Source organism: Cucurbita pepo, chromosome 18 (genome assembly GCF_057944985.1).
Source record: "Cucurbita pepo subsp. pepo isolate OVF chromosome 18, ASM5794498v1, whole genome shotgun sequence".
Taxonomy (NCBI): Eukaryota; Viridiplantae; Streptophyta; class Magnoliopsida; order Cucurbitales; family Cucurbitaceae; genus Cucurbita; species Cucurbita pepo.
In genome coordinates, this window is record NC_141815.1 from 9223283 (window position 1) to 9243977 (window position 20695).

The 20695-nt window shown below is 35.2% G+C and overlaps 3 protein-coding genes across 6 annotated transcripts; all 3 read right to left on the bottom strand.

The window, feature by feature from the left end:
* Positions 1-571: 571 nt before the first annotated feature.
* Positions 572-5055, bottom strand: LOC111780202 (NADP-dependent malic enzyme). The gene is made up of 19 exons (XM_023660536.2): positions 4619-5055; positions 4163-4283; positions 3995-4069; positions 3689-3840; positions 3502-3607; positions 3347-3412; positions 3128-3223; positions 2947-3018; positions 2774-2857; positions 2601-2699; positions 2454-2501; positions 2303-2356; positions 1946-2044; positions 1785-1874; positions 1591-1668; positions 1431-1505; positions 1244-1334; positions 941-1069; positions 572-845 (listed from the first exon to the last, which is right to left on the bottom strand). Exons 1-19 carry the CDS (start codon positions 4768-4770, stop codon positions 757-759), a joined length of 1776 nt encoding a protein of 591 aa, XP_023516304.1. The 5' UTR covers positions 4771-5055; the 3' UTR covers positions 572-756.
* A 3958-nt stretch (positions 5056-9013) lies between these two features.
* LOC111780538 (uncharacterized) lies at positions 9014-9987 on the bottom strand. The gene has a single exon (XM_023660964.2). The coding sequence runs from the start codon at positions 9865-9867 to the stop codon at positions 9253-9255; it is 615 nt and encodes a 204-aa protein (XP_023516732.2). The 5' UTR covers positions 9868-9987; the 3' UTR covers positions 9014-9252.
* Positions 9988-12408: 2421 nt separating this feature from the next.
* On the bottom strand, positions 12409-19616 carry LOC111780184 (cell division cycle protein 27 homolog B). Of its 4 annotated transcripts, none has more exons than XM_023660512.2 (16): positions 19419-19616; positions 18473-18545; positions 18193-18302; positions 17911-17957; positions 17624-17721; positions 17026-17330; positions 16407-16562; positions 16096-16303; positions 15158-15381; positions 14961-15026; positions 14450-14569; positions 14009-14085; positions 13711-13830; positions 13358-13577; positions 12980-13261; positions 12409-12803 (listed from the first exon to the last, which is right to left on the bottom strand). In XM_023660512.2, exons 1-16 carry the CDS (start codon positions 19521-19523, stop codon positions 12753-12755), a joined length of 2262 nt encoding a protein of 753 aa, XP_023516280.2. In that variant the 5' UTR covers positions 19524-19616; the 3' UTR covers positions 12409-12752. The 4 variants fall into 4 exon arrangements, with proteins under 4 accessions (XP_023516280.2, XP_023516279.2, XP_023516282.2 ...); XM_023660511.2 differs by having other exon boundaries at positions 16407-16571; XM_023660514.2 differs by having other exon boundaries at positions 16407-16571; positions 18193-18252; positions 19419-19486.
* Between the last annotated feature and the right edge of the window lie 1079 nt (positions 19617-20695).

A 20695-nucleotide genomic window follows, 5' to 3' on the forward strand; every position in this document is an offset into this window, starting at 1 on the left:
TTAATTGCTAATAATAGCTCATTGATTGCAAAAGATTCTGACACGCTTTAAGGATCCAACGGCTGGAATTCTCGAATAGTGTAAATGGAGGATTCAGGGCGGTACACGTCAATGAGATGGATGGGCAGCTGGCTGACTTTAAAACCCACGATAAATTAAGTCTGGTGAGTGGGTCCCATCTGACGTGGGATCAACGGTAGCTGTACTTTCATTGCACGCTGATCGACGGCACCCAGTGAATCTGAGTGGTGGAAGGCTAACACGTGGAAGATAAGTTGTGACTTGTGATACTATATCTGTCTATATAATAATGCGTAAATAATTGAGATGATCTAATAATATTGATTTATCTTAATATAAGAATTGATGATAATGATGTTTGTTACTAATTTAACAAAAAGATTGAACGTCCCGTGTAAGCCCATCGATTAGATTCCACAACGGTTTGAGAGAGACGAATCCTGTTCCCTTATAAACGCGTTTTAAAATCGTGAAACTGACAGTTATATGTAACAGATCAAAACAGATAATTTCTGCTAATAGTGGGCTTGAACGGTTAACTGCAGCTAGATTCGATACAAAAGCTTATTCCATTAACAAATACGAGTTCTCATTTATGAAGGAAAACATTACAACATTAGGATCATTACAATAAAACATATTGGGGAAGACTTCAAGAGCTCTCTCTTAACCACACACCAGAGCTCCCATTAAAAGCTCGAAAATAGAGACCTGCACGACGAGACTTCATTACATTTATCGGTAGGTTCGGTAGATGGGGCTGTACATGCAGCTCTCGGCATACTTGACAAGATCAGCAGGGCGTGGGAGACGGGTTGCCAAGCCTGGAGAGAACACAAATGAGGGGAACAGGATTTAAGTTGGCAGAGTATTCAAAACTAATACGAGAATAGCAACATAGTCAAAGAAAATGTCTCACCAAGTTCATATGCCTTGGCAGCCACCTTAGCGGCAATGTTTGCTGAGATCTTTCGGATATTTGTGAAGGGTGGGTAGATCAATCCCTTTTCATAGTTCTCGTCGGAGACTTCGGCAGCCAACGCTTCCGCTGGTGCAGCAAAGACGAAATTGAGAATCATTCTAACATTGTAGTTATACTCGTTGTTTGAAAATTAAAAATGAAGTTCAGAGAGCGTGTCGTTATCGACAAGTTCATTGACTAAATGTGCATGCATGTATGTCAGTCAGTTAGTCATATTGCTCATTTAACGATCGTACTTACAGGCAGCTAGAAGCATGTCGTCGTGCACACGAATTGCTCCAGAAATTACAACGCCCAAACCGAACCCAGGGAAAATGTAGGCATTGTTTGACTGATTAGAGATTTGACAAGTTCAAAATGTTAGTTCTTGATATGTGACGTTAGTAAAGAAGAGTAAATGATCCAACATAATGATGAAGTAAAGAACCTGGCCAGGGACAAAGGTCTTCCCGTTGTATTCAAATGGATCAAATGGACTTCCACTGGCGAAGATTGCACGACCCTTCAATTTGCATAGCAAAGCGAAGTAAATATAAATGTCGAAAAACTGAGAAACTTTCGCGTTAAAATGGCGTTTGTTATTATACCTCGCTCCATGTGTAAGCCTCTTCAGCAGTGCATTCAGATTGCGACGTCGGGTTCGACAGAGCCATAATAAGAGGTTTCTGCAACATCAGTGAGCGTTGGGGGAATATGATCAGCCAAGTTGATCCTATTTGCAAATTCTTTCTAAACATGTAACTCATGTATATGTGCTTATGACTTAGGGAGAAGAGAGAACCTCGTTGATGGCGGACACAGCTTCGATGACTTCTTTAGTAAAAGTCCTTCCAACTCCAGATGATCCAATCAGCACTGTTGGCTTGATTGCCTGGAATAGAGAGAATTAGGCGGTCGACACGGGGTAAGGAACTATGGTGAGGTACGGCGCAAGGAACATACCTTGACAGCACTTAATAAATCCTTGACAGGTTCGTGCTCATGAGCCCATGGCTTCTTGAAGTGTTGAAGTGAATCCTTACGGGAGTGGACAATTAATCCCTACAAGAGAACATCATTCTCTTTATGGTTGAAACAAGAAGCCAATAACATTAACTCATCAAGATATAAAAGGTTGCTTAAACTCTAAGAAGCACGGACACAGATACGAATTCACGACACAAATCCAATAGGACATGGTGATACGTTAAAAACTTGAGCACCCAAATCCTCAAAACGGACAAGTATCCGAAGCGTGTCTGGACATATCCATGAACGACTCAAATAAAGTATCTGTGCCTAGATTAAACCTTCTACTACCTTTGAGTCGACGAGCCAGATCTTCTTGCGGGTCTCCTCAACTGGAGCGTTCGTCTAAAAGAAAAGGGAAAAGAAAAGATATAATATAAGAAACATAGATTACGAAATGTGTTTGTAAACCATTTATGTTCGGTATAGCTCATCAAGTTACCTGTTTCGATATTTCAAGGGCTATAAGCTCTGCAATACCAGTTCCAGCCTGCAGCCATGCCGAAAAGTACGAAACCCAACCATTAAACACATGAATTTTCAAAATATAGGAGGAGGGATGGAGGCAAGGAAGGGGAGGAGATCTTACTTCCCCAGCACCAAGGAACAAGAAAGTGTGATCGGCCAAGGTACCGCCAATGAGTTTGAGGGCAGAAACAGCTCCAGCAAGAACCACAGAAGCTGTCCCCTGAACAAGAGAAAAGGAGTATGGATAAGAGAATTTGACAACTTTCTGAACAATGAGTATCAAATTTATAGTACCTGAATATCATCATTGAAGACTAGATGGGTTGTACGATACTTGGCGAGTAGCTCGAACGCATTGTGGTTTGCAAAATCTTCAAACTGAAAATTTCAATAAGAACCACTGAGTACATAACGTTCAAACTTCAGATACCAATGACTATATATATAGATAGATATCATGTTCTAACCTGAATCAGAACTTTTTCCCCATAATTCTGCTTAACAGCAGTCATAAACTCATGCAGAAGTTCATAGTACTCCTGCATTGAACATAGGCAGAATACTTGAGTTCATTATAAACTCACAAACCTATAGCAGCTCAAATTTACTTAAGCCTGCAAAAAAGTAAGATAAAGACGTGTCCCGGACCTCTCCAGTTGCTCGTCTCTGTTTAAGCCCAATGTAGAATTCATCATTCAACAATTTCTCATTGTTCGTTCCGACATCGATGGTAATAGGCAAACACTATCAAGGAAATGTGGTATTAGCTGAAATGAAGAATATCCTTCAAAGCTTTAAATTAAGCAAAATGATTTAATGATCTTCTAAGTGTATGGAGAAAGATTGTCTTTTCAAATCAATACTTACTGCAGAAGGACGAACACCGCCCAGTGCGGTGTATAAAGAAAGTTTTCCAACTGGAATTCCCATTCCCTAAAACATCCAATAAATTCATGTCAAAATCAGTAGATCTGCTAGTGAAGTAGCTCTAATTCATCAGATAATATTTCCAATGCAATTACCTGACAACCAAGATCACCGAGACCCAAAATACGCTCACCATCGGTCACGACAATCACTTGGATGCTCCTCTGGGGCCAATTCTTCAATACTTCGAGAATCTTACCCCTGCACGACTCGGCGTTAGAAGATACATAAAACCCTGAAAGTCATAAATATATGAAGTAAAAGAAAAAAAAGCATCCTTACTTCTCTTTCAAACTGATGTAAAGACCCTGAGGACGCCTGAAGATGCTTCCATACTTCTGGCAAGCTTCACCGACTGTGGGAGTGTACACAACAGGAAGCAGTTCTTCAACATTGTCAATAAGAAGTTTGTAGAAAAGCCTTTCATTTCTTTCCTGTACACCAAATTACAAGATCCAATAAATCAAAATTGACCAATGAAGAACGAACACTAAGATAATCTTTTTCAGTTCTTTCAGGTAATCAAAAGTGAAGCTCAAAATAAACAAATTATGAGCAAAGTAAATGAGAAATGGTGGATCTAAGAACCTGAAGTTCCATCATGGCAATGAATTTTTGTAAGGGAAGTTGATACTGTCTGATGTTCTGCATCAACTTCTTTTCCTGATATCACAGATGAAAAATATCATAAAAAAGTACTTAAAGAACATGATCAAAAGAAAGAACAAGAACTCAAAATGGAGCAGCAGTGGCAACCTGAAGCTGTTGACTAACAATGGAAGGTGGCAAAAGCCCCCGCAAATAATGAGCATCTCTTTCCTTCTCTGTAAATGCCAACCCCTTGTTATGGTGGGGATCCCTCAGCAACGAGTAGCCACTGCATCATATCAGAGAGCAACAAAGGATTCATGTCAAGATTTTAGGAACAATATTCTCTAATTTTACAGGGAATAGTAATATTCTAAGAATCCAGCGGGCAACTTGATCAGAAGCTCGAGGAAGCATCAGTTCTAGTGACTGTTTTTCAAGAATTAATGATAATCCTAAGGATGGAAACATCACAAAATCAAAGCGAAAAAGCAAACAAGTAGTTCCCAAATGTTGGGATCAAGTAAAATACAAAGATGAAACTAAGAATTCAAGTACAAATTGGCAAAATAAGCCAACGAAAGCACTTACACCAAACCCCAAAATCCAAAAAAGTTGGATTACCTCGCAACTGAGAAAGTCCATGGAGTGACGAGCTGTTCCTCTGTAGCACAGTCTTCGCCATAGATGTCCTCAACGCCGCCACCAACGGTTCCTTTCGGGTCCAAGTCCAATACAGAACCGCCATCGCCGATTTCCTTCAAAGTGCTCTCCATCCCTGATCACTGAACTCAAACTTGAAGCACCCCACACAAAGAGAGAAGCGGAAGATGAACACAATACGAAATGGGGGGACATGGGCGTCCATTAAATAATCAAACCCACTTGCGAGCATTGACGCAAAGTCAACTTTGGCCGAACCAAATGCATCACTAAGAACAAGAAAACGGGACAGAGTGTGAGAAAGTGGGGTCGTTGATTCCATTATCCGCTAGATCGATATGATATTTTAGAAAATGGGTAATCGAGATTATCCGTTTTCGTAATAAAAAAATGGTATGATTCATCAAATGTGGTGACGATCATGATGGATTAGTGGTTGGAAACTAGGGATTAGACACTAAATCAGAAGCTTCGCGGCAGCGGTGCGCAAAAGGGATCGAAACTATTAAAAAAAACCCTTCGATTATTTGATGAAATTAACAGCGAGAAATGGAAGAGGGTGACTAAGAGAGTGAAGAAGATGAAAGAAATTCACTCATCTGATGAGCCGCCTTAATTGAACAGATGCCCTCAGATGCCCACAGATGCGACCCCGCCGCCTGCGCCTCCTGTCCCAAATATCCAATTTTAAATCCACGTGTCGTTTTCCTACTAAATCTAAATTTAAATACTTCTTTTTGAAAAGTAACGGCTTTTTTTTTTTTTTTTAATAAATCGACAGACGAAAATACCCTTATTTACATAAATTTTAAAAGAATAAGATAATGAATTTAAATTAAATATTCGTGTTTTTTTCTTGTTTATATTGAATTTTATATAAAAATTATCTTTTCTTTTTATTGAAAAGTTTGATATCAAATCAATAATCTTTTTTACCCATTAAAAACAGACCAAAATAACTTTTATTTTAAAGATATGGAACCAAACTTTTTCCCCTTTATAATTATGAATCATTTAATAAATTCCATTCCACTTAATTAATTAATTAAATTATATATAATTGCAATTTATTAATTTTTATTTATTTATTTTTAAGTTTTTTAGTAACACACATGGTTAGAATTCAAAATAAAAAAACGAAAGGCACGTGGATGGCAGCTGGCTGTGCGGTTCGCCGGCGGCCTGAAACTCAATCATTCAGGCGAGGCTGCGGCTAGTGGACGGTGGTTGGAAATAGAATATATATATATATATATATATATATATATATATATTGGGAGTTATTGGAATGGAATAATGGGATTAAGATATTTAGGAAATTGGATATTCTATTTTAAGTGGGTCCCACCACTTCACATATGTGCTTAAAGCAGTTAATCATTTCCCTTACCAACAACTATTTTGGATATTATTTTTCTTTTATAATAAATAAAACGTTTTCCTTAAATTTATTAATAAATTCATAAACTTTAATTATTTAACACTAAAACACTTTTAATAAACCATTAATATTCACCCCCAAAATTTTAAATAAAAAACAATCGTTTAATTTTTTTTTAATTTTGGCTTAGATATTGATAATAAAATAAATTTTATAAACTTATTTTGTAAAAAATAAAAAATAAATGATTATCAATGTAAGACTGAAAGTGGGTTTGTGTGAGCTCCCACATATGTTGTTGAGATGAACGAAACATTATTTATAAGGGTGTGGAAGTATAGACTTAAAAGTCCAAATATGATAATATATGTTAGTCATGGACTGAACTTTCTAATATCTTCTTACATGGTTAGAGTAGGGTCGACTCATCAATGCAAGATAAAGTTTAATATTTGGACGTGAGATTACTTTAGTCAGCTTTGTTTGGTTTCTACGTGTGGGGTGTCATGAATGGTCAATATTACAAAAGTTTCCATTGGTAAAAAACTTATGCTTTCTTCCTTTTGATCTATGGGTGTAACGGTTTAGATCCACCACTAGTAAATATTGTCTTCTTTTGGCTTTTTCTCTCGGACTTCTCCTCGATGTTAATAAAAAACGCATTTTAAAAGGAAAGTCCAAAGAGGACAATATCTGTTAGCGGTGGATCTGGGCCGTTACAAATGGTATCAGAGCCAGACATCGGACGATGTTCCAACTTTCTCGCTGTTCCCTGAAAGGGGTAGACACGAGGCGGTGTGCCAGTAAGGACGCTAGCCCCGAAGGGAGGTGAATTGTAATGTCCCCCATTGGTTGGGGAGGAGAACAAAACACTATGATTGTGAAAACCTTCCCCTAGTAGACCTATTTTAAAGCCTTGAGAAGAAGCCCGAGAGATAAAGTCCAAAGAGAACAATATCTTCCTTGGACTTGGGGTGTATTTTATGGAGTGTTTGATCTTGAAAGGCATGCAACACAATCCAAATCCTGCAAACCAAGTTTCCTCCTCGTACTACTTCTTAATAATCTATTTACGGACGTTGCGCTACAGTTATCCTCGTGTTTTGTGTTGCGTTCTTATACACAAAACAAGAGGCGATGAAACTCGTAGTGAAGTCTTCTTGAAAAGATAATTAGAAACGGGTGTTGATCCCTATAATAAGTTGACTTGTATGTGTGTTTATATATAAACATGGGACGGAGATTGGGGCGATGACAGAGGACGGAGTAGGGATTGATCGGATTTTTACCACTTACACCAACCTCCTCTATTAAGAAGAACGACTCTCCACAATGGTATGATATTGTCACTCTGAGCATAAACTCTCATAGTTTTGTTTTGGGCTTCCCCAAAAGGTTTCGTAGCAATGGAGATAATATTCCTTGATTATAAACTCATGATCATTCTCTAAATTAATCGATGTGGGACTTTCATCCCAAACGTAAGAAACAAAATAAATCAATGGATCATACTTATAATTCTATTCTATATATCAAACATCAAATTTATAAGCTTTTTAAATTTGCATTAATGATAACATTTCAGTTTCAAATTTAAATAAAGTTTGTGTTGTTGAAAGTAGCCCTACTTTTGCTTCCTTTAGTTAATGGCCACATCTTTTAATTTTACTTCTTCAGATGGGACTTCCTAAGACAAAATCAACCACAACTCCCAATATTATTTGTCTATTAAAAAAAAAAAAAAAAAAAAAAAAAAAAAAAAAAAAAAAAAAAAAAAACATCTTTTTCAATACCCAATTTAAAAGGTGAACAATGGCACTATTATTATTTTAAAACACATTATATTTTCCAACTATTCATATCCTTTATCAAAACCCCCATAAAATTTGGTCTTCAACCAAATCTAATTTTATTTTATTATATTATAAAGTTTTAAATATAATTACAATGGTTAACCGTATGAGTTAATTAAGTGAATTTTTTTTTATATATATATAAGTAAAATTTAAGAAAACAAGAAAATAAAGAAATAGAAAATTCTAGTTTACAGTTATAACTGTCTCCACCTCTCCATTTATTTCTTTCTGTTTTAAGGTCTAATCTGATTCATTTATCCTCACCAATCATTTTAATTAATTAACATCATCTTATGGGTTGATTTAACATATTATCTAAATTCATTATTGAAAAATAAATCTAGGGTATGATAGTATTTCAAACATATTCATATAGGATGATTTTACGATAATAAAATACAATATTAAACTTCGTTAAAGACAATCTCAATGTTGTTGTTGGGCTACTCTTAACTTAGGTCTAAACATATGTCTTCTAATCAATATATGATTTAAAAGAGACTTCAACTCGATTATTCATAAAGTCTCACTCAAAAGCCAAGACTCGGCGACAACCATAAAGCCTAAAAATAAAGTTTTTGTTTTGATTGATTTTTATTCAAAATCAAAATTTTCTTTTACCCTACCAATTATATGGCTGCATTCAATTCCACACATCCAACTTTACCAAAAGAAGAGACTTCTTTCTTTCTTGCTTTCACATTTTCTCTTCAATACTCACCTTTTAATTTCTTTAATTTTTCCATTCCAACTTACTCTATTGCCTTAAACTAATACTAATGGAGGGTGTATTCTTAGATTATAAATCCATGATCATTTCCTAAATTAACTAAGTGGGACCCTTTCATCCAACATTATAATATACTAATACCACTAACTATATACAATAAAATCATTGGGTCGCTTTTAAAATAACCCATATCTTCTCGAGTTATCAACATCAATTATAATGTATAATTAGTGATAAACTTCAATTATAATGAAAGACAAAAATATTGGCTTAAAGCTGTAGTTGCCCATTTGATCCTGGAGTATCTCAGTTCACCAGTAATCAAAGAAAAACATTACAATATTATTATTATTATTATTATTTTCTCCAATTTTTTTTTTTTTTTAAAAAAAGAGAAAAATATAAGATAGTTCTTCTGGTCAAGTATGATCGTCGAGATCCGTACTTGGTTGGTGGTGTTGGGTATACAAAGTGAAGACGACATGTCGTTCACTCAAAAAGCATATATGGAAAATCGACAAACTTCTATACAGCTCAGATTTCTTCTCGCAAGGAAAGTATATACGGATATGGTGTCCTGATAATATCCCACAGCAGACAAGTCACCTCAAAACCGTTCGTTTCGCTTTCATCGGCCCCACATACGGTGGTACGGCGACGGAGATTCCAAGGCCGCTTTTATCCTCTGCTGTTTCAGGTTACTGTAAAACCGTTTGATAAACGCCTCTGCCGCTTCGTCCACCTTGTGGTCCCCCTCGTCCTTAACTGGAAACGGCGAGTCTGTTACCCTAACCATCGGACTCATCCCGAGAGTCACCATAGGCGACGCCACATCCGTCGTTGATGTAGCTTCGTTGTTCAGCATCTCCAGCACTCGTTTAACGGCACTGACGGTGGTAACTTCGCTGTACTTGTGGTGGTGCTTGCCTCCACGCTTGCCGTAGAGCTGCAGCGCTGGAAAAGCAGGGCTGTTGCTGCAACTAAACTCGTAATCCTGTGGAGCAATAGCGAAGGAATGAGCTATGTCGGTGGCCGTTTGGCGATTAAGACTGCCGGAGATCTGGTGGAGATGCATCAGATTTAACATGGCCTTTCCAGCGAGTTTGCCTCTCTTCATCATCAAATGGAGATCGGACATTATGATTCGACTCTTGGATAACTCCTTACGCAGCATCAACACGATTGCTCGTACCATATTCCAGAATTTCTTCGCCGCCATAGCTTTCTTTCGCTCGATTTCCATTAATCGATCTGTAACCCTAAGTTCTCGAGAGAGAGAGAAAGATCAGAGAGCTTCTTTGTTTCTTTCTTCTTTTGCGCTAATTTGTTTAGGGTTTTCTGATTTGTGTTGAAAAGGGAGGAGGCGTTGGTGTATTTATAGAGAAACGGAATAATTAATTGGAATTTAATTATGATTCGTTAATTGTGATTAACAGGGAGGTTTATAGACCCCACGGATGAAGAAACGCGTGAAAGAAAGAACGTTAGAAAGTCAAATTTTACTAATGAATAAAGTGGGAGTTGAATAACACGCGCTGTAGATGAGGAGATTATTTGCACTATTCTTTTTCTTTTTGAATAATTTTATGATTTCGGAAATTCGAAGAGATTGATAGTGAAATGACGGATATGTCCCTGAGATAGAAATAAAATTACTTAAGTAAGCATTGGTTAAACAAAATTTTATTATTATTATTATTATTATTTTAATTATATTAAAACATTTAAAGAATTTATTTCCGTTGTGTATTAAGTTTTTAATTGCATGAAGTTTTAAAATATTATTATTTTAATTTACTCGCAAAATTAATTTTCTCACGTCGATAAAAATAAGATTATTTTATGAATAAATATATGAGTCATGCCTTGATTGGAAGCCATCCCGTGGTTTCTTTCTCGCTAAGTCTTCCCCGATTGGCGGGCAGATAAAGACAACATAACACGTGGTCTTCTAGATGACCTCCACGTGGCTCTTCTTTTTCCCACTTTTTTTTGCCACTAATTTTACTTCTTTGAAACTATTTCAAATATTTTAAAATTTAAAGTTTTTCATTTTTTAATTTTAAAAAAATAAATTTGAACGTTTTTTAAATTTCAGTAACTAGAAAAATGGGATATTGTTGAGAATTATAAAGTGACAGAGCTTACACTTAGAGTGGACGCTGTGGAGACAGATATCAAACTTAACTTATAAAAATAAAAAAATCATATATATTTTTAAAATAATATTATTAGTTAAAAAAAAATCATAAAACGCACTAATAAACATGTGTAAATAATGAAATATATTATTTTAATTTCTTTGTTGTTTGTACTAGGAAAGAGAAGTGTTTTATTATTTATTTAAAGTGACAAAATAGTGCACCATTTTTTTAAGTTTCTTTAAGCAAAGTATTAAAATAATTTTATCGTGCAAGTAAATTATTTAATTATTTATTTATTTACTAAACTCATTTGCTTTGTCTTTTGATCACTTCCTGATTATTTTAATTTAATAATATGTGAGTGGAAATTCAAATATTTATAATAAATAAAAATTTAAAAGTTGAAGAACTATGTAATTTTATTTTATTTATAAATACAATTAACATGATTTTCTTTAAAAGGGGAAACCTCCTTGATTAAATGATTTCAACAACATTATCCAATCAATCCTCTTTAAAAAATTTCCTTTCCTTTTTGAACAAAATAATTGTGTCTGCATTCATCTCTATTTGGATAAAGACAGTACAAATAATTTGATTTTCTTTTTTATTATTTTATTTTTATTTTCAATGAATCAAACAACACTTGAAATTTAAAAAATAAAATATAAAGACCGAGTCAATGGGTCCTTATTAAGATCAAAATTTTCGAAATGCCCCTGCTTTAATTTATAGTACTTTTTTTATAATTTTTTTGTAAGATATAAATATATATTGGAAGAGTTTGGAGTGTAGTGAAGGTTTTTAATGGAAGCTTTATGAGTCAAATCAAATCAAATCAAATAATAAATAAAATAAATAAAAGGAAATGGGGAAAAAGCAATAACAACAAAGAAATTTGAGCTCCAACCTCCATGATTTTTCCACTTAACACTAAAACCCATTAATTTAAGATATTTGTATTGGAGATCTACAAATCTTATTTTTCATTATTTATTTTCCATTCCTTACCATTTTTATTTCTAAGTCTTTTCATTACTTTTTCTCCCCTTTTCTTTATGTAATTCAATAATTGATGTTTCCTAAGTTATTTAAATCTACAAATTAAAGTATGCTTTTATACTCATTTATCTACCTAATTTAAATATTCTTTTTTAATTTAACTATAAAGTTTGCAATTTTTAAAGTTTGCAATTTTTAACCTTATACCAACTGATGTGCCCTTATGAACCGAATGAAGCCAGTCTAGTAATTTTACAAAGATAAAATCAATCAACTCGAGAATGGTTTAACTTGTTAAAATACATATCATTAACTAAACATCTAAGATTTTAATCTTTACCGACACATCTTGAACTAAGAAAATAAAGTAAGTACTAACTTTTTGATATATATGAATACAATTTTCATATAACACTAGAATAATTTGATATAATCTATGGATGTCAATACGAATATAGCTGAGTGAGTGAATAAGCCATCAATCATTACTTCAAAAGTCTAACTGATGAACTAAGAAAAAAATCATATGGGAAGTTTTATACCTTGAAATAGCTCCCCTCCTTTTGGTGGTCCGATGTCATGCCATATAGGTAGATCATTCCTTGCTGACAAGCATCAGTTATCTAATAGGTCAGATTTGAAAAGGGAAATAATTTTCTGAACAGAATTATACCAACGAATGGGTTAATAGCATTACTGATTTGTTGTGGCACGATTACATGCCCTTTGTACAAGTAATGGGGCATCTTTTTGCACCTTTTGCTCACATAGTTTACTCTGTTAGTGTGTGAGCTCACCCACAAAACTGAGGTTTTACCAGTGCTAGATTGATTGGCCAACTTGATCGCAGGTGCCCCAACATCCCGCCGGTACCTGTATAGCTAACTCGCTTCCTGAGGCCAAACAAATTCCATCCCGTTTTGATTATAAGTTACACCGTATTCTCCATCACTTTCTTTTCCCTTTAGAAAAATGAGAATTCTCATAAGTTGTCTTCTATTTCATCAGGTACATGCAGCTTCTCGATGGCAGCCTGTTGAGACATTGAGATATTAGAAATAGAATGCGGCGCTCTAGTTAGTATATAAAGATGCTAGTTTGATTTAAAATTTCAAAATACGATATATAAACTTAGGTGTCAATTTGCTATGCCTCGAGTTTGTGTGCAAATCTGAGGATACAAACAAGTTGGATATGCAAGCAGATTACCTTAATGGTGGCTACATCAGCGGCAGATGGTTTCAAATCCAAGGCAAGGCCAAAATTAAGCATTGCTTTCTCGTGCATGTATCGTCTTTTGTAGATTTTACCCATCAAAGCATACACACTGCTTTCTCGAGGGGCATACTCTTTAAGCTCCTCTAGAACTTGTAAAGCTTCATCGAAACGTTCCAGGCTTATAAGTATGTTAGCTTTCTGATACATGGGAAGTGGGTTTTTCTTATCCGCAAGGATGGCCTTCTCCATCATCATCATAGCATCCTCACTCCTCTAAAACATCATTGAACAAATTCAACAGGTTACTGAAATAAATCATCTTACGAAGCAACCATATTAACCATGAATGTGATAGGCAAATGGACGAACCTTCAACGCATGCAAAGATGTACCAAGGTATGACATTACAACAGAAGAACGAGGATTTATTTGGAAAGCCATTCGGAAGTGATGCTCAGAGAACTCGAGCTTCTCTTGTCGAAGATATATCATCCCAAGTCCATACCAGGAGTTATAATGTCTAGAATCTACTCGTAGTGCACTCTGGTAGCTCTGGATTCCATTCTCAAAATCTTCCAAGGCCACATATCTGAGTTAAGAATAAGATTATGATTTGGCAATAACAAATAAGTAGCTGGAATAACACCAAAAAAAAATCCACTGCACTAGTGAAAATCTGCACTTCTAAGTCCACTAAATGATACAAAGGGCAAAATGCATACTCATGTCCACAGAGGGTGTGAGCGTAGGCAAATCTTGGATTTAGTTGGACAGCACGCTGGAAATTTTTTAACGCAGTTTCATGGTCCTTCTGCAAGCTGTAGCAATTTCCCATGGCACACCTGCATTTCCACTTAGGTAAGATTGGAAAAAATAATAATGAAAAATAAAAAAACAAAAAACTGACGCTCCTAATTTATGGAAGGAAAAAATCGTAGTTGAAAATTGGACCATAACAAGCACCCCCCCACCCCCCGGGATGGAACGTAGAAAATGTATGACATAAATTGGCGTATCTACCAAGATTGAGGAGCTAAGCGGTCAGTTGATATCAATTCCTGAGCCAGGTAGCTTAGCTTCATGTCTTCCTTTAAATGCTGCAACAAGATCAGGAGAAGATTAGTGAATAAAACTTGCCCACACCATGCAAGGGAAGAGGAAAGAAGTTCTGGAGCTAGAAGCAGTAAGCACAAAACATATTTTAAGTACATAGAGGAATAACATTTCAATTTTTAAGTACATAAAAAAACAATTGAAACAGAGACAAATATCCTCTAATAATACTGCACAGAAAACAAGATCAGCAAACATAAATTCCCTAGTTTGTGTCCAGTGGCTTCATCAGAGCAACCACTCAAAAGGTTTTTACACCTTTCTCACCAATCCGTCACCAAAGTGCTTAAAACCTATGCTAGCAGGTTTGCAGTCATTTTGTTCAAGATACCAATAAAAAGAACTCACATAAAGAACTGTAGAATACACATCCATTCCTTCCAAACTGTGAGGTGAAGCATGACGAGCAAGACTGAAAGCTCGATCAGCTTCTAAATAATCCACCAATTCAAAATACACTTTTCCAACCTGCAATTCAGACATGCCAAAGTAGTCAGTGAGGATAAAACAGCATTGGCCAGAACTCGGCCCTCGATCAATAAAACTAATTATTGTTACAAATAACAAGGTCATGTAATTCAATGGTCACCACTCGCCATTAAGAATATCAAGAGTGATATGAAAGTACAAGTTTTCATAAGGATGTTTTGCAAGTAGGCCCAGAAGTGAAATAAATCAAGGGCCAAAAAATATTTCTGATAGTTACATACAGAAAAAAAGCAACTGTTTGAATCCTTATTCAACAGAAATAATCACCAGGAACAGTCTAGGGCAGTGGGAAACTAACACAACAACAATTTGATCTGGAAGACAGACATGACTATTTGTGTTAAGAGATCATGAAAGTTGCATACAATACCTGCGAAAGCACCCAGCCTGTACTGTAATGCTTGTAAGGAAGTTTTAGGTAGACATCCAAAGCATCCTGTACAATCAAGAAGTTGTTTATTTAAACATTACAGTTGATTACAGACCATTTAGAGTCCAAAATTATTTTCCACCATCTTTTCAGCGAATAATTTGTGTAAGCTATATATCAACAATTACTATTGATACCTGGCATCTGAACAGGCATGAAAGTCTATATCCTTCCCCTAATATTCTCAGGAGGCCTAATATTTCTGAAGCGCCATTAATTATTTTAGCATCATTTGTGAGACTTCCTCCAACTGATTTGGTTGCTCCTTGCTCAAGAATCCTATTACCACTAGAAGGTGATGAACTGGAGACGGATAATGAGGCATTGGAACGAGAATCATCAAAGGCCTCATTTTGAATACCTAAAATAATAGTGTCATAGATCAATCAGATGCTCATCTGTTTATCAATGATAATTATTGAATCTTATGATAATTACATCAAATGATAGCCAAGGACCAAAGAAGAGTATACAATTATAAGTAATAGCACCTCATGATCAATTTGAAGTATATGTTATTGGTAGATAACTGACACACCAGCATACCTACTAAAACATAAGCAAATCCTTAGGGAAGTCGCCAACTCTTATGAATATTTCCATATATGAGAGTTATTGACCCTTATGGGCTAGCTTCTTTGTTTCGTGGATTATTTGGCTGAAGATGAACGATACAATTATGGAGACGTTGAGAGACTAGATGAGGATGTTTGGGAGGAGGCCAGGTTTAATGCCTCTTGATAGACTTCGATGGACTTCAATCACTAGGATTGTTTATTATTATGAGTAAGTCTTATTCTTGCAGATTGGAATCCTTATTTGTAGCCGAAGATTCGCTAAATCAAAATAAAGTATGATTATATGTGCAAACTGTAATCTAATAGCTAAAACCTGTTAAGTTTGTGGAATTTACTTTCATCAAATAAAACCCAAAAAGTACAGTTTTAGTACCAGATATAGTAAAAGATTTCGGTATTCAAATTACTCTCCATAGGTGACTACAAGACAATCTGACAAAAATGATTATGCATATTTGAACATACAGCAGATGGAAGTTAGACAAAAAATTTGTTACCTTCGTCAATATTCTCATTTGCAAAGGACTGTCCTTTGCGAACTGCCATAGAACGAAGTGTAATAGAATTCAACTTGGACCCGCCAAGATATTTGGTGGAGTTGGTAGTTCCATTATTAGCAGCACTTACGTTAGTATTGACTACTGCTTCCCCAGCAAGTCTGCTACTTCTTCGAGGGCCAGAATCAGAAAATAACCTTCCTGAAATCTGAGGACAGGAAAATGAACCCGTGAATATGATTATGAATTCTATATATAAAGCAGAGAGGGAGATATACATCCTGCTACAAATTTTCTCTAACATTTGTTACCTTGCGTAATTTCCCTTCATCTACAAATTTTCTTCGAGGGGCTTGTATAATAGAGTTTACAGTTGACCTTGAACAGCTGTCTGCACCAAGTGAGTTAATACTAGATCCATTCTGCTGTGTATTTCGGCATAAAGGTGGAGGAGCAATAGCAGATACCTGCAAATTCTAAAAAAATGAGGAATTAGTCACATAACGTGATGTAAAGGAGATCAGCACAGATAATGAGTAAAAGGTGAGTATGAATATTAACAGCGAAGAAGTCAGAAGGCAGAGAAATATATTCCAAATGATAAATATGCAAGGTAAAAAAACTGGAGAAGTAATATAGAAGCAGAAATAGATATCCACAATATACCATCTCATCAATATGCCATATTCACCCTATGACACCAAAGAAGACACTAAAGGAAAAACCTAAGTTACAGAGATGATATTTCATCAAAATAAAGAAAATTATGCCTAAATACTTGGTAACATGACAGTGAAGAAAAGGAACGGGAATAGGGAAACAAAAATCTACCACCTTGACAAGCCATAGAACCATCAATGCATTGTTCAAATAAATGTATCCAAACAATCACCATCAACATCCAAGGCACACATTACAATAATTACATACCTGTGCAGCCACAGGTGAAGGGGTGTTATAAAATGATATATTTGAACCACCATTAACAATTTGACTTGCAGCTCCTCCCAAGTTAACTGTTCCTTGATAATTTGTGGGAATATCTCTTAAATTATTGCTTTGAGTGTGTTTTAACTGCCTTGTCCGGACATCGTCTGAATTATTATTCCTAGCAGAAGCTGAGTTCAGATCATCATTTAATGTCTGCAAGTTTTCAGATCTATGATGTAGATACTGCTTCTGTATGGAGAGAACAGCCGCTTCACCAAAAACTGAAGATGCATCTTCAGCAGCACCTAAGATAGTTAACATAAAAGGAATTGACTTATTCTCAACTCAAATAGTTGTTTCCCCAAAAGAAAAATAAATCTCAATCAACAAAGGATCGTCAGTGAGTAAAGGGAAATTAAATTGGCTTGATAAGATACGATGTACCTCATACAAAAATAATATGCACAACTACAGTATCATAGCCAACTAAATATATCTAGTCAAACTTGGACAAATCAGTTTAGACAGGGAGAAGATCCTTCCTACAACTCCATGCACATGCCACATTTCACATGGATCAGTGAAGATTTGTATATACCTAATATACAAAGTTCCTCATAAGCACACCACATCAAAGGATCTATAGATAATGCCTGCTGAAAATGTTGAATAGCACTTCTCCTTCTGTCAGTGTACCTATAACGAGAAAAATCCATGCAAAAGTTATGGAGGGAAATTAAAGCATAAGTAGTAGTCCCTCAACAAAAGAAATTAAAAATGGACCACATAAAACATATCTGCTTCTATGTGTAAATATGTATCGAGCGAAGGGAAATTAATGCATGAAAGCTGATAACAGAACACAGAATAAAAATTTATCGCAACCTGTAAATGAGCCCAAGAAGGTAATGACCTGCTGCACCATTTGGAATCTGCAAAAAGAAACACACATACAATAGACATATTATCTCCCAGATTATGCACAAGATAAACTAGGCACCATATGATAGATACAGACTTTATTAACTATACAATAAATAAATGGGCATCTGATCCCACACAATTCATGTTACAAGAGACCATAACAGCATCAATGAATTTTACAATCTAAGAGGAAACAGAAGGTAACCAACAAAAAAATTGCAGTGAATATTAGTTCTTCAATACCTCAGCACCAGGCTCGTTAGGTGGACATAATGCAGCCTCTGCCTCGTGAAGAAGATCCATCTGAAAGCACGAGATTGCAAACAAGTAGCGGGATTGAGCCATTTGTGTTCCTTCATATCAGTATGGAGAGAAAAAGGGGAAAAGTTCATGGATGAGAAATACATGGACAAACTAATAATAAAAGTTCAAGAGAAAAGTCGTTAAAGCTTAAAAGAAATGTACTAACTTCAGTTATGGAAACCTTAATTCCAAAATAGAACTGAACACCAATCCTGCTTACCTTTTAATATATGGTATGCAGCATAAGCCTGATTGTTGTGCAAAAAACAGCCAGCTAGTAACTGCATATTTGTCTGAGAAAATAAAACGAGAAATCAATAAAATGCTGAAAGAAAGTATTTCAATTCTTAAGTAACCACATCAATCAGCAGACAGAAGTCAACAAATAGAGTTGGCTCAGATATTGGGAGCCATGCGCAAGCGAAAAGAATAACTAATTGTTACAATAACAATGATGATGAAGAAGAAGAAGAAGAAATGAAAGGGAGAATATCAAAAGGTAATATTCAAAGTCAACACAGAAGAGACAAGGAGAGAGAGCAAAGATTATATTTGATTGTTCATATCTATACACTACAGACTCTTCGGAAAATTAGAAACCTTGGTGGCGAGCTGTTATGGCTACCCCCAGGGGTTCATCGGGACATTTAAGCCGCTTGTTAAACCCATTTTCGACTTTCCTTTCAACTCTGATTTTTTTCCAACGAGATTCAAAAAGAGGTCCAGAGATTTACTATCAACTATGATTCAAATGCTCGTATGTTTTTAAATTTTGATCTTCACGAAATAAAGCTGGTAAAAAACAAATTTCCAGTTAAACAAAACACGAAAGATACATTGCCGCTGCGAACAACTATCAACACAGTCCTTTTTTGGAGGAACAGGAGAGGAAGGCTGTAAGTAAAACCAAATCACAAAAAATCAAACACATGGGGCGCACCACATATCCAATTTGCACAAGCAGCATAAACGTTCCACTTTAATTTAAACAACAAATGTACAAAAAACGAAAAACAAAACAAGTACACGGAACGACCTACTCCGGACTGATTCCAAAATCAACACCATAATTTCCCATACTATAAATTCCTAGCGTTTCCAAGCAACGGAAGAGCTAAACAACGAAAGTGAATTAGTGAATTTTTGAAGCAGAAGAGATGTAGAACCTCAGAAGGGAACTCAGAGCAGAGTCTCTCGCACATGAAAATGGCATTCCGGTACATGAAATGGCGAAGACTGTGATGAACACAGTCTGCAAGTATGACTTCCATGGGCGCTCCGATTCAGCGAAAGAGAGAGAGAGAAGAGAAGAGAAAGGAGGGGTTTCTGCCTTTCTGGCTCCAGAGCGTTGTGTGCGGGCTTCTCAGGTTCAAATCGGAGTGGCACGTGTTACCTCATATTTCAAAAATTACGAGTCACGTGACCCAGATTATTATACTTTAGGTAGGTGGGCTGGAGTGGAGCCCTAATGCCCTGGTCCAGTTCATTCTTCAACGTTCACCTGCCGTTCCAAAATATATTTATTAAGCTTGAAAAACAAATTTTAAATTCAAATTTTAGAATTGACAAATTTTATTTAATAAAATTTGAAAATAATATCGAAATCTATTTCTAATTCTACACGAAACAACACAACAAATAAATAATAAATAAATTAGTAAACTTATTTAAAATATAAATTTAAAGAGCAAAATATATATATACATTTTAAAAAGACAACGGGATATAATAATTTAAAAATCTATTAAAAAAATTTATCGAGTGATAATAGACCGATATCTTTTAGAACTTTATATTAAACAATTTTCCACGTTGAATATGACTTTTCCCAAAATTATACGAAACAACTATATACTTCACACACACATATATTAATTAACACTAAACAACTAAGCACTGAAAATTCACAATATTTAAGTCTACATACTAAATAATTTTAGATTTAATAACTTCGAATTCTCTAAACGTCATTTTTAAATATCAATAAAGATATAAAAAACACGCTATTATCAAAACTTAGATCCACGAAAGCATTTTATTCCAATGGTGGCTCCCTCCTCCCACAACTCATTATCTACAAATAAATAGTCTATTTTAATTTAACTTGTTCTTTCCTACTTTTCCTCGTTTGATATTGGTGTGATATAATGGATAAACACATTGAGTTATTTTGTTTCTATATTAATTTTATCCTGGCTTGTATCGTAAATAACATTGTTTGTGTTCGAAATAAAGTAATTTTTGTAGTGATTTTATGTCGTTGTACTACAAGAAATACTTATTAGTTTGATGTTAAACACCAATAGAAGATAAAAATGTTTTGAAGAAAACAATCTCAAATAAATGTGTTACGTTTTGAAAAGAGACACGTGGAGTCCCAAATTATGTCACAGGTACAAAATTAAATCAAAATATGCTAACAAATTTATAAAAACTCAATAAT

Coding starts and splice junctions, on each gene's coding strand:
- LOC111780202 (XM_023660536.2), bottom strand. CDS start 4,770: ATGGAGAGCACTTTGAAGGAAATCGGCGATGGCGGTTCTGTATTGGAC. Junction 4,284..4,618: donor TGGACTTTCTCAGTTGCGAG/GTAATCCAACTT, acceptor GATATGATGCAG/TGGCTACTCGTTGCTGAGGG. Junction 1,506..1,590: donor AGGCTTACACATGGAGCGAG/GTATAATAACAA, acceptor TGCAAATTGAAG/GGTCGTGCAATCTTCGCCAG.
- LOC111780538 (XM_023660964.2), bottom strand. CDS start 9,867: ATGGAAATCGAGCGAAAGAAAGCTATGGCGGCGAAGAAATTCTGGAAT.
- LOC111780184 (XM_023660511.2), bottom strand. CDS start 19,523: ATGGAAGTCATACTTGCAGACTGTGTTCATCACAGTCTTCGCCATTTC. Junction 18,546..19,418: donor GCTCTGAGTTCCCTTCTGAG/GTTCTACATCTC, acceptor TTATTTTCTCAG/ACAAATATGCAGTTACTAGC. Junction 17,958..18,192: donor CTAACGAGCCTGGTGCTGAG/GTATTGAAGAAC, acceptor TTCTTTTTGCAG/ATTCCAAATGGTGCAGCAGG.